This window comes from Capra hircus, chromosome 1 (genome assembly GCF_001704415.2).
Source record: "Capra hircus breed San Clemente chromosome 1, ASM170441v1, whole genome shotgun sequence".
NCBI classification, from domain to species: Eukaryota; Metazoa; Chordata; class Mammalia; order Artiodactyla; family Bovidae; genus Capra; species Capra hircus.
This window is the reverse complement of record NC_030808.1, coordinates 19,819,210-19,837,868: the sequence shown is the minus strand read 5'-3', so window position 1 is coordinate 19,837,868 and position 18,659 is coordinate 19,819,210. Positions and strand designations below refer to the sequence as shown.

At 33.9% G+C, this 18,659-nt stretch overlaps 1 protein-coding gene across 9 annotated transcripts in view; it reads left to right on the top strand.

The window, feature by feature from the left end:
* The window catches only part of USP25 (ubiquitin specific peptidase 25), a 170,232-nt gene that overhangs the window by 95,986 nt on the left and 55,587 nt on the right, over nucleotides 1–18,659 (top strand). For all 9 annotated transcript variants that reach the window (XM_018052748.1, XM_018052607.1, XM_018052437.1 and 6 more), the window contains 7 exons: nucleotides 5,240–5,367; nucleotides 5,710–5,805; nucleotides 7,083–7,244; nucleotides 7,853–8,079; nucleotides 10,953–11,023; nucleotides 11,714–11,942; nucleotides 13,381–13,581. In XM_018052748.1, the coding sequence (XP_017908237.1) occupies nucleotides 5,240–5,367; nucleotides 5,710–5,805; nucleotides 7,083–7,244; nucleotides 7,853–8,079; nucleotides 10,953–11,023; nucleotides 11,714–11,942; nucleotides 13,381–13,581 (1,114 nt within the window). The remainder of the gene's footprint in view (nucleotides 1–5,239; nucleotides 5,368–5,709; nucleotides 5,806–7,082; nucleotides 7,245–7,852; nucleotides 8,080–10,952; nucleotides 11,024–11,713; nucleotides 11,943–13,380; nucleotides 13,582–18,659) is intronic.

The following is an 18,659-nucleotide window of genomic DNA, read 5'->3' as shown; positions in this document are numbered from 1 at the left end:
TAGTTGCTAAGTCATGTTCAGTTCTAGCAACCCCATGGACTGTAGCCCACCAGCTCCTCTGCCCTTGGAATTTCCTGGGCAAAAATACTGGAGTGGATTGCCATGCCCACCTCCAGGGGATGTTCCCAACCCAGGGATGGAACCCAGGTCTCCTACATTGCAGGCAAGTTCTTTACCAGCTGAGCCGATGGTAGGTGTGCCTACCTCATGTGTCTACGTCATAGATCACCTACTTCAGTGATTCTCAGCAGATGCCTAGATTCCACCTCAAAGTTATCAAATCAGAATCTAGGGATGAGCGCCAAAGCTCCACAGGTGACTCTGATAATAGATCTTTAATTAAGACTACTTAAATGAAGCTTATTTATCTTACTGATTGGGAAACAGATCTTTGAACATTAGAACTTTCCAAAGATCCCCAAGGGGAACAGGAAAACAGAGCTTTGTAAAGTGCAGTCTGTTTGCTATTAAATAGAAGAATGGTGGATTTGTGCAGGGAGAGAAGGAATGGCTTTTTCCTTACAATGTTACAGTAGCTTATAAATGAAACATGCTATGATTTATTGGTAAATAATGTAATAATAAGTAAATAATATTCCTCACATATTCCTAGCTTTTGAAAATATTTTTCTTACATTGACTCTGAATGTCATCATTTATTTTTTAGAAGATTTAGTTTGTTTTCTGTCTTTGGCTTCGTACTCTGACTGCCCTATACTGCAATATATATTTTCTGCCTAGATTTTCCCACCTAGCCTAAGGTATACAGTGGCTTGTCATTTCTCTAGTCTCTAAATTCAGTTCCTAAGATAATAGGAACTAAATAATAGCTAGTTCCTCAATAATAGCGAATATGATTACCTGTGATTCCTAATTCAGTCGCCTAGATTTGCTGGACATGGTAGTTTCAATAAGTCAACCTACTTTAAGTGACTATCGCTGACCAGAGTAAAAAGTTTTTAGTAACACCCTTAAATAATAGTTTCATTCCATTGTGTCCTTCAGAAAAACCTATTTTATTTCTCTATAAACACCAATGAGTAGCATCTTAGACTTGTTTCTAAATTGGCATAACCCCTGATGTTAATACCTTTTATTTCTTATGCTATTATTTAATAAAAATTATTGATTTTACTTTGATGCAGCAAACATTAAAAAAACTTTTTTTTTTGCAAAACAGCTGTGGCTAACTAATATAGGAAGACCTCTAGTCTCCAGAATTGCTATGGTAAAACATTCAGTGGGCTATAAGAATTACATTTCTTTAATGACATACCAAGAATCAACTGAATAAATTAAAAATGATTATACGTAAAATAATTACTACCAAATTTTTTTCTAAATCATAACTTTTAATTAAATGGTATATCATTTATAGATGAGTTAATCTCTCCAAGAAACCTGGAACTACTTTTTGGTTGCCTGTTGGTGAGAAAGAATTTCAAAGAGTAAATATCTCACTTCTGGTGTAGGTATTCACTACTAATGCTATGATGTACATCCTTTTAAGTGTGTACATATAGATGTTTGTATTTGTTCATACTATTTTGAGACTTGCATTGTTTTTTACTTACCAGTATATTGTGAACATCCTTCCATGTCAATATATAGCTTTACATCATTCTTTTTAGAACCTGCATAGTATCACCATAACTAGTATTTATAAAATTAAATTGATTTAATTCTTCTGTGAAACTATTGGATAAAGAATTATTTCAAAGAATGTCTTTCTATAAATAACCTTGTGCACTTTGGAATGAAGGATAGTTAGAAATGGAATCTTTCGGTCACAGGGCATACTCGTTTAGAAGTGTAAGTACTGCCGAATTTCCCTTCAGGGTTGTACACATAATCAAAGTGCTGAGAGAAATTTTACAGAGCTTTAGCTAAAAACTACATTGTAGAAATAATACCTACATGTGCTGTATTAGATATGTGTAGATATTATATAGGAAACAAATAGGGCAAAGGACTGAAGATAGTCAAATGACTGAAATTGAGGTTTGAATTCCAATTGGAAGTTTTCTCCTCTAAGGCTTAGTTACATCCTAGCTTTGTTTGATGTGCTATGGGGAATTTTCAGTAGTAGGTCTGTCTTTTTCTTATTTTTCCCCCCAATATACATGTAATCTCACAAAAGCAAGATAGCTAAATCATATTAATAGAAGAATATGCTATTTACTCATAAAAATGACTACATTCTCTCTGGAAAATATTTTAACAGGTCAGATTTATATTTAGAGTAAATTCAGGAGTACTTTTGTTGCCAGTACTGAACTGCAAAAATCTATTACCCCTGTCCATTCGTTTTATAATGTAGTAATAATAAAAGTAATAACGATGAGATATCAAGAGTATAAGCATCATTTTTACCTTTAGTGACCTGTGTTTCACAAAATTCATGGCTTATCAGAGAATTAAGTATAGGTTGTTACTAAATGGAGAAATATTTTGAAAGGAAAAAAATGTCTTGTTTTATATTATTTAAAATTCTCTTTTATATACTGCTGTACTTATAATCTAAAATCACAGAGCTCAACACACCCGTAATATTTTTTTTAATGAATTTAGGGAATGTCTGGCTATCCCTTCTTGTCCTGAGCAGCATTAAAATGAAAAAGTGAAACCATGTAGTAGGAAAATCCTGTAGTAGGAAAAAACTGTCATTGCTGTTAGATTAAACAATCTACACAGAGACATGACATATTATGAACATTCTTTTATAAGATATGGAACCTATTTCCTGGACTGTTATGGCCTACAGAAAATCATACCACCAAATTGGGTCATTTCATTTCTGTTGGCCATTGTAGGTTTCCATGAATTAAAGTATGTTCGTTATTTAAAGTAAAACAGTAAGCATACCTTAATAGTTAATATTTAATTTTAAATAGTAACATTTAAACCATTGCAAGAAAAAACGAAGGTAATAGTGTTTGAAATCTACTTTTTGAGTATTATGAAGTTGAATAGAGAGTATCATCCTAAGACATCAAAAGTGTCCCTTGTGATATGTGTAGAGTGTATTTTAATTCTTTATAGTAACTTTCAGTTCAGTTCAGTTCAGTCGCTCAGTCGTGTCCGACTCTTCGCGACCCCATGAATCGCAGCATGCCAGGCCTCCCTGTCCATCACCAACTCCCGGAGTTCACTCAGACTCACATCCATTGAGTCCGTGATGCCATCCAGTCATCTCATCCTCTGTCGTCCCCTTCTCCTCCTGCCCCCAATCCCTCCCAGCATCAGAGTCTTTTCCAGTGACTCAACTCTTCGCATGAGGTGGCCAAAGTACTGGTGCTTCAGCTTTAGCATCATTCCTTCCAAAGAAATCCCAGGGCTGATCTCCTTCCGAATGGTTGGATTTCCTTGCAGTCCAAGGGACTCTCAAGAGTCTTCTCCAACACCACAGTTCAAAAGCATCAATTCTTCGGCGCTCTGCCTTCTTCACAGTCCAACTCTCACATCCATACACGACCACAGGAAAAACCATAGCCTTGACTAGACGGACCCTAGTCGGCAAAGTAATGTCTCTGCTTTTCAATATGCTCTCTAGGTTGGTCATAACTTTCCTTCCAAGGAGTAAGCGTCTTTTAATTTCATGGCTGCAGTCACCACCTGCAGTGATTTTGGAGCCCAAAAACATAAAGTCTGACACTGTTTCTACTGTTTCCCCATCTATTTCCCATGAAGTGACGGGATCAGATGCCATGATCTTCGTATTCTGAATGTTGAGCTTTAAGCCAGCTTTTTCGCTCTCCTCTTTCACTTTCATTGAGAGGCTTTTTAGCTCCTCTTCACTTTCTGCCATAGGTGTGGATTAAAACTAACTGAAAAAAAAAAAAACCAAAAAAACACCTCGCCAAAGCAAATAGGCAAACTTTGCTCAAGAAATTTTAAAACTTAAGGGATATTTTTAATATTAGATTTTTCATAATTTTCTCTTGTCAGTTTCAGATAATATCCATATAAAACAAATTACTTCAACTTCAGCTATCAGTAAAAGATGAACCAACTCCCAACTCAGGAAATCTCAATTCAAGTAATCATTAGCATTTTTTTTTTCTGTAGCCAAGCTGTGTGGCATGTGGAATCTTAGTTTTCTGACTAGGGATTGAACCCTAGACCTGTGAATCTTAACCACTGGGCCAACAGGGAAGTATGAAATAGTTTTGAATAACCATTTACTTTAACTGATTTTGTTTAGTGAAAAGTAGCAACTTACAAGATCATATTCAATTTGCCAAATGTGCATTTTCCTGCTTTTTTTTCCTCTCTTGGATGTTTAAATTAGCATACTGAGCTTATTGACATTTATGTGGTGACATTTTGTGGCCCTTGAAAATACCATAAATAACACAGTATGCTGCAATATAGTATGCCTTCTTTTTACAGAAGGACACTGCACAGCTTAAAATAAACATTTAAAAAATACTTGTTACATTATTTTATACTTCTTTATTTGTTGATTCACAAGTTTTTTCATTTTTCTTTCTCTTTAAATAAGTATGGTTTATGTAAAGCTTGAATCTGTTTGTTAAAATTTCTGAAGTTCTGTTGCCTTTTATGCTTAATTGAATAGTTGCCAAAGTGTGGAGGAGTTGCCTCATAGCAAGCAGGCATTCAAATCTTTAAGCACTAGTAATTTTTAAAGTAAATGCTGTATTTGATAGTAATTGATCTCTTTCTTAAATGTGCCAAAATTCTAGTAGGAACATTAAATTTAAAACAAGGAAGTATAAGTTTCTAGCTTTATCATGAGAATTGTGGTCTTTTATGTTATAAAATATTTTTTTCTTTTGTATATTAACATCTTACAAGTATCTTCCTCACAGGTTTTTGACAGTGTGGTTGATTGTATTAAGTATATGTGTCATTCCTGGTAATAACTGTGACATAAGATTGAAGAAGCCAGAAAAATTGAGATACGAAGCCATGCTTTCATTCAGTGTTTTTCACTTTGGGTTTGAAATTCTAATGTAAAGAATTACCAATGAGGAAGAGTCATCAGAAGATTTTTCTCTTTCCTGTGTGTTATCCTACTGGAATTTTCAAAAGGTGTCAAAAACTTTTAGAAAGAAGTTGAGTTTTAACTAAATTGCATACACAGTCAGTTATCTGTGATGTTAGCATTATGATGATGCACGTAAAAATGCCACTGCTCCCGAACATTCTGTGCCTAAAATTGTAGTGGAGGAAATAAAAAGGTCGTGTTGAGGTTTTTTTTTTTTTTTTCTTTCAGCATTGGTTTACTGAACTACCACCTGTGTTAACATTTGAATTGTCAAGATTTGAATTTAATCAGGCACTGGGAAGACCAGAAAAAATTCACAATAAATTAGAATTTCCTCAAGTTTTATATCTGGACAGGTATGACTTGGTATACAACATAATTTAGTTTTGAAACCATTTAGTATCCAAGTAAAGAGTTATTGTTCTCAGAGAAAATTTTTGCTTAATTTCCTTAAAAAGTTTTACTTTTTGCATAATGTTTCTAATGCCATTTGTCAAGGAAAATGGAGTTCTTTTTTTATTTAGAAAAGTGTAGTTACTGGGAATAATGTTATAAGGAAAAATATTAATTTGTATTCTCTAATGTTTTATTATAAAATTTTAGATGAGTTAATCTTCTGTGGTGGTGGCTAGACTTAATATTGTATCTATTTCTTGTTTGGAAATATTGATAATTGCTATATTTCTTTTCCCTGATAGATACATGCATAGAAACAGAGAAATAACAAGAATTAAGAGGGAAGAGATCAAGAGGCTAAAAGATTACCTCACAGTATTACAACAAAGACTTGAAAGGTATTGAAACTTTTATGCAATTATGGATTAACTATAGGAACTCATATTCTTAATGTCTGCTTAGAGTTTTAATTTAAAATTCTCTTTGAATGACTTGTGATCCTACATATAGATAATCATTCTGGATGGATATTTTGCTTGAATTGGAGAAGGAAATGGCAACCCACTCCAGTGTTCTTGCCTGCAGAATCTCAGGGACAGGGGAGCCTGGTGGGCTGCCATCTATGGGGTCACGCAGAGTCAGACACGACTGAAGCGACTTAGCAGCGGCAGCAGTTTAGGCTTGAGTTTTGCTAGAGACTAAAATAATTCATAGTTGGCATTAGAAAATTATTATTTAAAATTAAATATTCCTACTGTCAAGAGATAATACTCATGGTACTGAAAGTACAAAGTTAAACTAACTTATGATTGAGGTTTCTTCTTGTGTGAGGTTAAATACTACTCTTGAGATTTCTATTAATAAATGATAACTGAGTTTTTCTGCTTAACACTGAAGATAGAAGCACAGATGCCTATGATCTTTATAAAGAATAATGGAATCTTTATAAAGAAGGGAAGCAAGTGAAGTGAGCAGAGGGAGTCAGAGAGCACAGCCCTGTGGAAAGATGGTGCCTGCCATTGATACTAGGCCCTGCCATGTGTGAATATCAACTCCCTGTTGTCTAGAGCTTTAGACTGTTTCCAAAAGAAGCCAAAATCTGGACTATCAAATAGTCTGTAGTTCAGACAGAAGTCTACAGGTTAAAATGTGCTCTGAAAGATCCGAGTTTGCAACCTCTGATCTAATCTGTATCCCCTTGTTTTACTATTCACTTGAAAATAAGTGATCTAAAGCTTTTAATATAAAATATATTATTTTTCAATAGTTTTAATTCTTAAAAGGTATCAATAATCATATTGAAATATAATCAGAGGTAAAAGCGGGGGGATAATATTAGCCATTATCTTAAGACCAGATGACAGATCTAAAAATAAAAAGCCTGAGGAGATGACAATGTCAGTTTTCATTTTACTGTTAGATTATAACTTACAGCAGCCATTTGAAATTTATAACAGTGTATATACACATTCAGTCTTCTCAGCTTTGGTTTTGTTCCTCTAGAGAACATTTAACTTATTTCTTGAATGTATAAGTAGTTTTACCATCATTTCAAAGCAAAATTAATTTCACTATTGAAGAATATTAAAGTGTTTTTGTAATGTTTTAGAACAATTATTGAAATAAGTGTACTTTTTACACAAATTTAAGCATTCATGCATTTTATGGTTAACAGATATTTAAGCTATGGTTCGGGTCCCAAACGGTTTCCCTTGGTGGATGTTCTGCAGTACGCCTTGGAATTTGCCTCAAGTAAACCTGTTTGCACTTCTCCTGTTGATGATATTGATGCTAGTTCCCCACCTAGTGGTTCCGTACCATCACAGACATTACCAAGGTAAAAAGTTTTCTTGGTAGAAGAGATAGCTGTGTTCCTGTATTATGTAATATTGTAATTGATACCTTTAAAGAAGGTTTTTATAAAATGCACGTTGTGCTTTATTTTAGTGAACTTAGAAGATTGTGTAGGTCTTCTAGGGACTTTCTTATTTCATTGGATTTCAATGGATTTTTTATGGCTGTGGATTAAAATTTTCGTATTTTTTTCCATTCAGAATTATACTTTAGGATGTTTTGGTATGTATATCAGCCTTTCTTTCATCCATGAAAATACTACTATTAAATGGGAATTTTTTTCTGTAGTGTGAGCTGATAAGGATCAGCAAAGGAAGGTTTTATAAATCTGGTATATGTATGATTTGTATAAGTAAATACTATTGAGCCATTTACAATATAAAGCCCCAGTTTTATCCTTATAATAATGTAGTTCCATGTAGTAAGAATCTCATTTGGATGTTACATTAATCCACATACTTCTTTTTTTTTTTAACTTTTTTCTTTTGTAATTATAAGCCAACTTAATATTGTTTATTTAGCACTTAATCTTTGTCCAGAGCTTCAGTTTGGAAAGTTTAATAATGAATATTCTATGCTTGAAAAATGCAGCACAACAGACCAACAGGGGGCTCCTTCTTCAGAACTGCCAAGCACGTCACCCGCGTCAATAGCTGCCATTTCATCAAGATCAGTAATACACAAACCATTCACTCAGTCCCGGATACCTCCAGACTTGCCCATGCATCCGGCACCAAGGCACATAACAGAAGAAGAACTCTCTGTGCTGGAAAGCTGTTTACATCGCTGGAGGACAGAAATAGAAAATGACACCAGAGGTAAGAAGCTTCTCATAGCAGAACTACTCTCACCTCAGATGGACATGGTTAATGTTAAAATTGAGAAGGGAGGTCATCTCTGGATTTCATATGTAAATATTAAAAATGGGATTTTTTTGTCCCCCCCTCCCCTTCAAAGTGTTTTCTATAAGATGAGCTCATTTGGCTTCCTTTTTTATGATCTTAATATCAGTTTTAGAGAGACCAACAGATTTTCCTTGGATTACTTAGCTGATTAATGACCTAGCAGATGGTCTGATTTTCTGGTTTAGTGCTCTAAATTTATATCAAGCTGGTATTCACAGGTACTCCACTGGTGAAACATCATCCAGCATCAGATTTTGTACATAACCAACTATATTACCTCCCTTGATGCCTGTGCTGAGTTCAAGTGAAAAACATTTTCTCTAGGTTGAAGAATTAGAAATGTGAATTTTAATTTTCTGTCTGCTCTAGCAGATTTCCAGATATGATCTATTAACTCAGTGCCAGTCTGTAACTAGTTTTAACTGGCATAGGAAAAATAAGGACAATGCTCTGGGAGTGGAGGACAGTGAGCATGTTGGTATTCAGTTGCCGTCCTCCATTCTTGGAAGGAACACTCCTTTATTCTGAAATAATCTCCTTCCTACTTCAGTGTTACTAAAATGAAGTGATGTGGATATTTTCTGGTAGACTTTATCATCATTTTTCTTGATCTGTGGAAAAAATCTAGGAGTTCCTCTTTTGTATCAAAAGGTTGGGCTTACATTAAACAACATCACTTGTTAGGTTTTAAATCTAGTTTTAAAGCCCAGCTAGATGCTTTATAGACAGTATGAAAGTAAAGAGCAGTCCTAATTTAATAGTAAATAAGGTGGGAGAGCAACTAACAGCATTAGTTACTATGAAGATTTTCCTTAGTATTTTCATATATAAGGGAATTTTTTATATTTGAAATCATTAGTGAACATTACTTAAGCACGTAGTTTTTCCTGAATACTATGTTAGGTTGTTGGATAATATTTTATTGAACTAGGCATGTTATGTTTGTTTCTATAAGATTCCAGTCAGAAAAGTGAAAACTAAGATGCTTTTGACACTAGGGAAGTAGCATTTAGGGAAGAAAAAAAGAATTTGGTTTATTCTTTGGAGACAGCTGACAGATGTGGGTCCTTGACTAGAGGTGAGAGACAGAGGGGTATCAGGGTTGATTCCCTCAGTTCCTCATGGTGGTATTGATAACTAAATGGATAGAATGTACTGTGGAAAAGGGCAGAATGGTGGGTCGCCTCCACCTTGGGGAAGGAAGTAGGAATATGATGAGTCCGCTTCTGGTCATTTTAAATTGAGGAACTTGAGAGACGTGTCATATGGTTTTGGACCTATGGCTCAGGTATAAAAGATTCCCACCCCCTCCAAGCAATGAACCAGTTTAGAGTCTCACTAATTTTGTGTGAGACACCCTGTTTCCCAGTATTCTCCCTAGCCCTGGGCACCTTTTAATTTGTGGTAGTCTGATAATTGAAATGAAAATGGTATTACAGTGTCCTGATTTCAGTTTCATTAATCATGAGTGAAATTCTGTTTTTTAACAAATTTGTGAAATTTATCCAATTTTTATATTGAATGGTTTGTCTTCTTGCTTAATAGAAACTTAAATGTTGTGAATATTAGCTTGTTGTGCTGTGCTTAGTTGCTCAGTTGTGTCCGATTCCTTGCAGCCCTATGGACTATAGACTGCCAGGCTCCTCTGTCCACAGGCAAGAATACTGGAGTGGGTTACCATGCCCTCCTCCAGGGGATCTTCCTAACCCAGGGATCGAACCTAGGTCTCCTGCATTGCAGGTGGATTCTTTTCTGTGTGAAGCACCATGGAAGCCCAAGAATACTGGAGTGGGTAGCATGTCCCTTCTCCAGGAGATCTTCCTGATGACCCAGGAATCAAACTGGGGTCTCCTTCATTGCAGGCGGATTCTTTACTAGCTGAGCTACCAGGGAAGCCCTATTAACCTGTAGTGTAGGTGGCAGATAACTGTTTTTCTAGTTTGTCATTTGATTTTCTTTATGTTGGTTTTTGTTTTTGTTTCTATACTATAGATTTTTTTTTTTTAATTTGGGGAGGAGTCTTTGCGTTTATGGTTACTGGATTTTCTATCAAGCTTTTTTTTTTTTAAAAAAAGCCTTTCCTGTTGTAAAGTTACTTCTTTTTTTTTTTTTTTTTGTAGGCTTTGATGTTGTCTGCTTGATTCTTTTTAATAGCTTCATAGAATAATGTGGTTATACTGTATGACAGATATTTAGGTTGTCTCCAGTTTTTTAAAAATAATTATGGGTGATATAGCTGTATATATCCCTTCCTCTAAGTAATTATGTAGGATAGATTTCTACTTGAAGTAGAAATAGTGGGTAATGGGAATCTCACAACTTCATTTCCATTGGTGATTATAGTGGATTTTTATTCAATTACATATATATGTATATGTGTGTGTGATATGTGATGAAGTTACTTTATTTCATTGTTTACATTACTTTGTTTCATTATTTCATTGTTTTCCTGTTTTATACAAATATGTGGGGGAGGTATTAACTTTAATTTTCATTGGAACCTTCTTTTATAAATTTGAACAAAATACCATTTTTTTGGCTCAGTTCATTTTTTAAAATAAACTGTATTTGTTTGGTTTTTAATTTCTCATTTGTGCTGCATCTTTTATTAAGGAGAACTGAATTCATTTTATACAGATTCTGAATAGTAATGTTTTTAAGAATAGTTTTAGAAACTTTTTCTTACTCCTCTAGCATATTTATAGGAAAAGCTTTATCCCCTACCTTACAAGTCTCAGTAGAAACATACTTGATTTTGATCATTAAATGGCATCTTCTATCCTTAGATTTACAGGAAAGCATATCTAGAATCCATCGCACAATTGACCTAATGTACTCTGACAAATCTATGATCCAAGTAAGTTGAATTTTGAGCTAGTAAGCATTATCTAAGTTATTTACATATTTTATCTTTATGTTAGCTTAATTCTCATACTTTAAGATTTTTCTATTATTTTATATTATTTTTCTTTGTATTCTCTGTATCTACCTACCATTTTATTCTTTTGTAATAAAATTTATTAAAATTTTTCAAAGTGTTTCAGTATTTTTAAGAAATTATATGGGAGAAATTATATGGTTGTTTAAGGATACTAAGATTATGTGAGAAGGTAAAGGGCTTAGTTACATTTAAATTTCTGAGAGTTATATAATGGCTCTTTATATATGCCATTTTGCTGAATTTACCCACCAATTTATAATTATGAAAATTTAAGCAAAGCATCTGCTAAATGTATAAATATTCATTATACAAATTATTTATTCTAAAGATAGCTTAAATCAACAAATATATTTCCAGAGTTTTGAAAATCACCCTATTTACTTACACACCTGTCTGTTTTACATGTCTTTAGTTTACTTATCCTCCCTCTTCCCTGCCTATTTTTATTTCATAGTTTAATTTTTTCAAAACTCCGATCCCAGCTAATTTACTCTTGTTAAAAAACATATGCCTCAAGGGAACCCTCGCATCAGATGATTTGTGATTTTCATGAGATGTGATTATAATGGAGTATTAACTGCAGTTTAACTCTGTTTTCACGTTTAGGTTCCTTATCGTTTACATGCTGTTTTAGTTCATGAAGGTCAAGCTAATGCCGGGCACTACTGGGCATACATTTTTGATCATCGTGAAAACAGGTGGATGAAGTACAATGATATTGCTGTAACAAAATCATCGTGGGAAGAGCTAGTGAGAGATTCTTTTGGTGGTTACAGAAATGCCAGTGCATACTGTTTAATGTACATAAATGACAAACCACAATTCTTAATACAAGGTAAGAATATGAAATATATAGGGCAATATATATTTTTAAATAAGTAGCTCTTTAATTTGATTCTGGTCTCTGGTGTGATTAGTTAAGTGTAGTTTACTCAAGGTGGTGGATATATTTGGAAAATGCTTTTGGGTTATTGTAAGGGAGAACACTGGAATTGAAAAGTAATATGACCAGGGCTGAGAATTGGGATATATTTTGTATTCAAAGTTAACTATTATAAAATATAATTATTATAAAATATAAATTGGACTATAAAATATAAATTGGACTTTTTCTCCTTGCTAAAATCCCTTTCATGACTGTATCACACATTAACTCATATTCAAACTTCTTCACCTAACTTGTAAAGCCTCTATTATATGGCTTCTAATTGTCTCTCCAGATTCATTTATAACCACTCTTCATTTCAAACTTCATATGCTTGACTGATATTTAAACTTGTTTGGGTCACACCAAATCATTTCACGTATTTATATCAATATGTTCTTATATCTTTTTATGTTTGCCAATGATGATCTTATTTCTTCTTTTGCCTAATTCCTGCTCATCTCAAGATTCAATTCATGTGTCATCTGCTTTGCCAAGTTTTCCTTGAACCTGCCAGAAAGTATCCCTTCTTGCCTTCTCATAGCATACTTGTATTGGGCACTTATTGTGCTGGAATTATATGCTGGCTTGCCTTTCCCACTTCACTCTGATCTGCTCACAGACAGGGACCATGTCATACTATGACATGGTCTTAATCTTTTTACTTCTCATATTCTAATATAGACTTTGCATATAAAAAAGAAAGCATGTAATAAAGGTTTGTTGAGACTGATAGAAATCAACTTTCTTTTTGTATTTAACCATTCAGCAAAACTTGCTGGATTTATGACTGAAAAGCTAAAATTTAATTTATGTGAGTGTAGTAGAGGTTGAGTAACCTTGTTAGATACTATGTATGTGATTTTTAAGAAAAACTTTGCTATATTGATTAGATTTCAAATTGTGTATAAATATATTGCTATACTTAACTGCTTCAGATGGAAAAGAATTTTAGTTCTGTTTTGAGCTTTGAGGTTATGTGTTACTTCTCATTTTGTGGTGAGTTTTACTTCATGAATAATCAAGTATCTGGTATTTTATAGTAGAAAAAGTAGTACTATGTCAGTAGTACTGTTTGAGTAGCAACAACTTTGGCTTTATGTCTTGTTTCTTTTTTTTTACTCTTCAGAATAAAAATAAAAGCTGAGAACATTACCTATAATGGATGATCACATATTTGCATCTTGCTTTTCTGAGCATTTGTTTGAGTTTTCTTTTAACATATAGCTAATATTGATTTGCTAGATGGTAATAATTTGGACTTTAACATTTGAAATACCTTCTGTGTTGAGCTTTTCATTTTTTTTAATCCTTAATTTTATAATAGTTTTTGAAATATGATTTGCAGAGGAGTTTAATAAAGAAACTGGGCAGGCCCTTGCTGGAATAGAAACACTACCCCCCGACTTAAGAGATTTTGTTGAGGAAGACAACCAGCGATTTGAGAAAGAACTAGAAGAATGGGATGCCCAGCTTGCTCAGAAAGCCTTGCAGGAAAAACTTCTAGCATCTCAGAAACTGAGAGAGTCTGAGTCTTCTGTGACAACAGGTTAGTCCATTTTTATTGCATTTTATCAATTTCATATTTCTTGATAATTGTAAAAATAAGATGCTCATTGTAAAAGCAAGAGCAAAAAACCTTATCCTATAGTATGAAGACTCCAATTTAGAAAATCTGAAATTCCATCATTCAGAGATAAAAGGCAACAGTTTAGTTTACCCCTTTGCCAGATAGTGCTAGATAACACTATATATACATATATACCATTTTTAAGCTGAATGAGATGATTCTGCTAACTCTCCATCTATGTATGTTACCTACTTTGATTGACTTTTCTTGGCAAGATACCTAGAAAAACTATGAAACTGCCAATTCACTAAAGCTTTCAAGAGGATGCACTCTATTAATTTCATATTTAAGCAAAATAACACTACTGGTAAATAGTATTGGTTAATGTAGAGTATTTATTTGATTCTTTTCAGAATTCATAAAAGACAAATTAGCAGCAACTAAATTTTTAATATATTCCAAGTGAAGAACATCCGTGTAATCTATAAAACAAATGAGAGGTATATAAAAATATAAATATTTTAACAATTCTATAATTATTAGCTGGTGAAATCAATAAAATATTAAGGACTACAAAAATAAAATACATTCTTTCACAATTGAAAATACAATGGCCAATGATTTTTTTAAGATTGATCTTATGATTAAGTTGTGAATATAATTTAAGATGACATTTTGTATTGTAAAGAAGGTACGTTTCTGTTTAGTGGTTAGGGAAATGAGAAGAGATAAATTAGATCTTTTCCTTAAACTCATTTGTCTCTCCATTTTTTTTTTTTTTTTTAATTTACTCTGAGTGGATCATTTTGAATCACCCTTTTTTGTAAGGTTTGTGTGTTTTATTTTTATTTTGTAAGAAAGCGTTCTCGGCGTTTGTTTAATTTTGTCTTTTACAGACAGATTCCTATGCACCTTTACCTAGATAAATTTTAGCATTCTCCTTTCAACTTTAGACGAATTTATTCTTTCACTGAGATCTGTAAGACTACAGTATGTTGTGGTGACTGATGTATAGGTATGCACAAATCTTTCCAGACTTGTAACTTGTTTTCATGCAAATTGAATAGTTGAGTCCTAGATCTTGATTTTAAGCAGCATTGAGTCAGCATTTTTAAAAGACTATGAAAACGGTATTATACTGCCATATTGATACATAAATGCAGTATGCAGTACAGTGTCTTTCAGTACCATCATTGTAGTCTTTGGTGAGCCATACCAGACAAGGACTGCACTTTCTTCACGTACATCAAAGGCCAATGTGTAGAGCAGGCAAAACTCTATAGTTTTACAACAGTGCAGTTTCATTATAGTAACCTTGTCCATGTTAGTAGGAAATAAAATAGCTCAGTAGCTATCAAGAGGTTTCTGAGTTCAAATAACTCTAGTAAACTTGTTATAGTTCCTGTCATTTTTGAGTTAGTTCCATCTCTTTGTGATTTCTTCCCTTATGAAAGGGAGTAAATCTGCTTCCAAATTACTTCCTGTCATTTTTGAGTTAGTTCCATCTCTTTGTGATTTCGTCCCTTATGAAAGGGAGTAAATCTGCTTCCAGATTACTCCCTAGAACTTACCCCAAGATGGAGCTAGTCTGTTATTCTTCACTTAATTTTTTACACCTCTATTTGCTTGTGACTGTTCATATTGGTGGGAGGACAGGACTGCATAAATGGCGTAAACGTTAGTGGCACCTGAGCACTCAGATGAAGGTGAATCCTCTAGTCACTTGGCCAAGCTCCAACCCTGTTATTCTTGGTTCACTTATATTCTGTAGCATCACAATATTAAATTCTATACAGTCTGCTTTTCATCTTTTCTGTTTCTCACAAGAGTATCTAAATTTACAGACTTAACACATATTATTTTTACTAAGTCAAACTAAGACATATTCCCCATAGTATTCTTATCTGACAGGACTTGCCAGCTTTTCCCCATCCTTTACATTTGTTTTATTCCCTCTGTATGAAAAGGCCACATCTATATGCTCCATATCCTTTTTATTCTGATGAGTACTTCCTGTTACACACTTCATATCCTGTTTTATAAGTTTTAAAAAATTGAGCAGTGGGCGTTGTGCAGGTACGTTCATGTCTCTTTTTAGTATTTAAAAAAAAAACTTGAAGAGATGCAGCTGAGAGGAGCTAGAATAACTAAAAAATAAAGAGATGGTAAAGGTCAATTCACATGTAACTGTTATGATAGTTATGTTCAGGACTGAGTTTTTAGAAGGCAATGACAATACTGCCTCAGTAAAAAACCGTGTGTCCTCTATAGAATTACTAGAAATAGGCACTTTGAGTTAATAGAAATAGAATATTGTAAATCTATAAATTTGGGATGTGTGTGAGATTATTGACTAAAAATTGATTTCTACCACTATCTTATCTTACATATCACATTAAGAAATCTTTCTTCCATTGCAGGACAATTTAACATACACAACTGAATAAGATAATCTATTATATTGTTCCTTGGAATTACTTATCTCCTTTTATTAGCAGGGAAATTTTACTTTAATGCCCATGCCATTTTTTTTTCCTATTTTTCCCTACAGTTTTCAAATAATTTAATTTGATATAATACTTTCATAATATCATAGAGAACCTGTATTTATCTCTCAGGTGTACAATAAGATTATGAGTGACTAGTGGAAGTAATAAAAGGAGATCTTCTTCATAAAATCCGTCAGAGTGATTTTTCTTCTCTTCCTGAAAATCTTTTCAATAAAGTTAAAACCTAAGAACCATTAAAATCTAGTTTCTTCAGAATGATATTCCAAATAAGAATATTAATTAATTAAATGAGTATTTGTTCCTCTTTTGATAACAGATAACCAAAAAAATCCATAGGCGTCACTTCTTCAGCATGATTCATTGTCTTATTGAAACTAAGTAATAAGTGATAGGAAAGTATTCTTCAATCCATATCACACTACCTCTTAATCTGCAAAAGAAAATTTACCTTAACACTTATCTTTAGAGATTTAGCCAGCAATTCTTTACTACTGGTATATACATCAGGAGTACCTGGGAGACTGTTTCTGAGGACATACCATCTGAGACTTATTGGGATCAGTATCTGTGGAGGAAGGGTCCACAGTATATATTTTTTAAAAGATGTTCAGATAATTCTGAGTGTACCTCTGGTTAAGCATCATGGCTCTAGGCTATATGAATAAAACTGTATTCTGAGGGAGAGGGAACTTTGCTTGAATTATTATTTTGCTTGTGTTACTCATATCTTACTCAGAAACTATTGGAAGTCCTTACTGTATATCTATATAGCATACTCAGATTTTAAAAGCAAAAAATAAACTGAAACCAAAAAATAAGGGTAGAAAAAATGAAGTAAAAATGGTCTACAAGTCAAAAATAAGTTGATATTCCAGAAAATTACAGTTGGTTCCTGAGAGTAAGATCTGGTAGAGTGGACAATATTGTCAGTATTTTCAGGATATTTTCAGTAGCATCAGTATTTTAAGTTCCTTTAAAGCAGGGACCAAGTCATGTTTTTATTTAAATCTCCACAATGTAGTATAATACATGACACATGATCGATGCCCCTTAAATGTTTTCTGGTTTGATTTCATTCCCTTTGGAAATTGCAGTAATGAGTTTCCTAGAGGTGATCTTCAGTGTATGGGAGTGCAGCCATTTTAAAAGGTTAGCCCAAATAGCTATACGTTAGGAAGAAAGTCAAAAATATGTGGTGCTGTTATGGCTTTTTCTTAGATAAACTGTAGGTTTCACTTTGGTTCCTAAGCCTACACCTCCCACATTCCTGAGAATTCAGTTTGTGGTGCTACCTAGGAATCTGAAGCCTTTAAAAGTTTCCCTGATATTCTAGCCAGCCTAGCATGTCTTTTTATAGACTGCTTTGGGGGAATTATTGACTTTAAATGCATTTCTATAAGGAAAATGGACTGCTTTCTTTGAAGCAGTGCTCTTTAAGTATTTTTCTCTGGGTAGTGGAATGAACTTTCTATTTTCCTCCTCTGGTTATTTTGTTTGTTCTGGTGAACATATCTTTTACTCTTCTGGTTTGACAAAATAAAGTTAAAACCTCTTTTCTTTTTTATTTTACCTTCTATTAAATCTGAATCCCTTGTAATTCTTCCAAGGCCACTATTCTGTAAACACGTTTCATCTAAACCAGGTTGTTCCCTATCACTCTTGCTTGTAGGGTCTTTTCCTGTCATTATGGTTTTGCTCATGAAGTATCCCTCATTTGAAAAATGTCCTCTTATCCTCACTATTCTTGAAACTTTGTCCACTTTTAAGACTTCCCTCGTAGCCCCAAGTCTTTATGAATCTCCCTAATTACCCCTGTAGCAACTATTGTCTTTTTCCCCCTATTCTAGTCCCAGTCTATTCTCAGTACCAAAGTTATATTTTGCCTTGCTTACTGTTATAAAGGCCCATTAGTAGCAAGGAATTTATTAATCTTTTATCTGTCCTTACAGTGCCTTTGTTTATGCTATTCCTTCTGCCTGGAATCATCTTTCTCATCTCCAAGATAATCTTCTCTACAAATCCTTCAAGACTTAGCTCAGTTGGCATTTCTTCTAGGAAGTATTTCTTAGCATGCAACATCTTTCCAAGTGTGTGCATGGGTCCATAGTGCTTCTCTAGGACCTTGTGCATAAGTCTGTTTAGCATTTAGCATTTAGCACTTTCTATTGTAATGGAGTATACATTTCTGTGATTTTGTTGAGAGTTCCTTAAAGTGAGTAAAACTTATGTCATTTTTTCTTAACATTATTAATACCTAGCATAGTACTCGGAGAAGGCAATGGCACCTCACTCCAGTACTCTTGCCTGGAAAATCCCATGGACAGAGGAGGCTGGTAGGCTGCAGTCCGTGGGGTCACTGAGAGTTGGACACGACTGAGTGACTTCACTTTCACTTTTCACTTTCCTGCATTGGAGAAGAAAATGGCAACCCACTCCAGTGTTCTTGCCTGGAGAATCCCAGGGACAGCGGAGCCTGATAGGCTGCAGTCTATGGGGTCGCACAGGGTCGGACACGACTGAAGTGACTTAGCAGCAGCAGCAGCATAG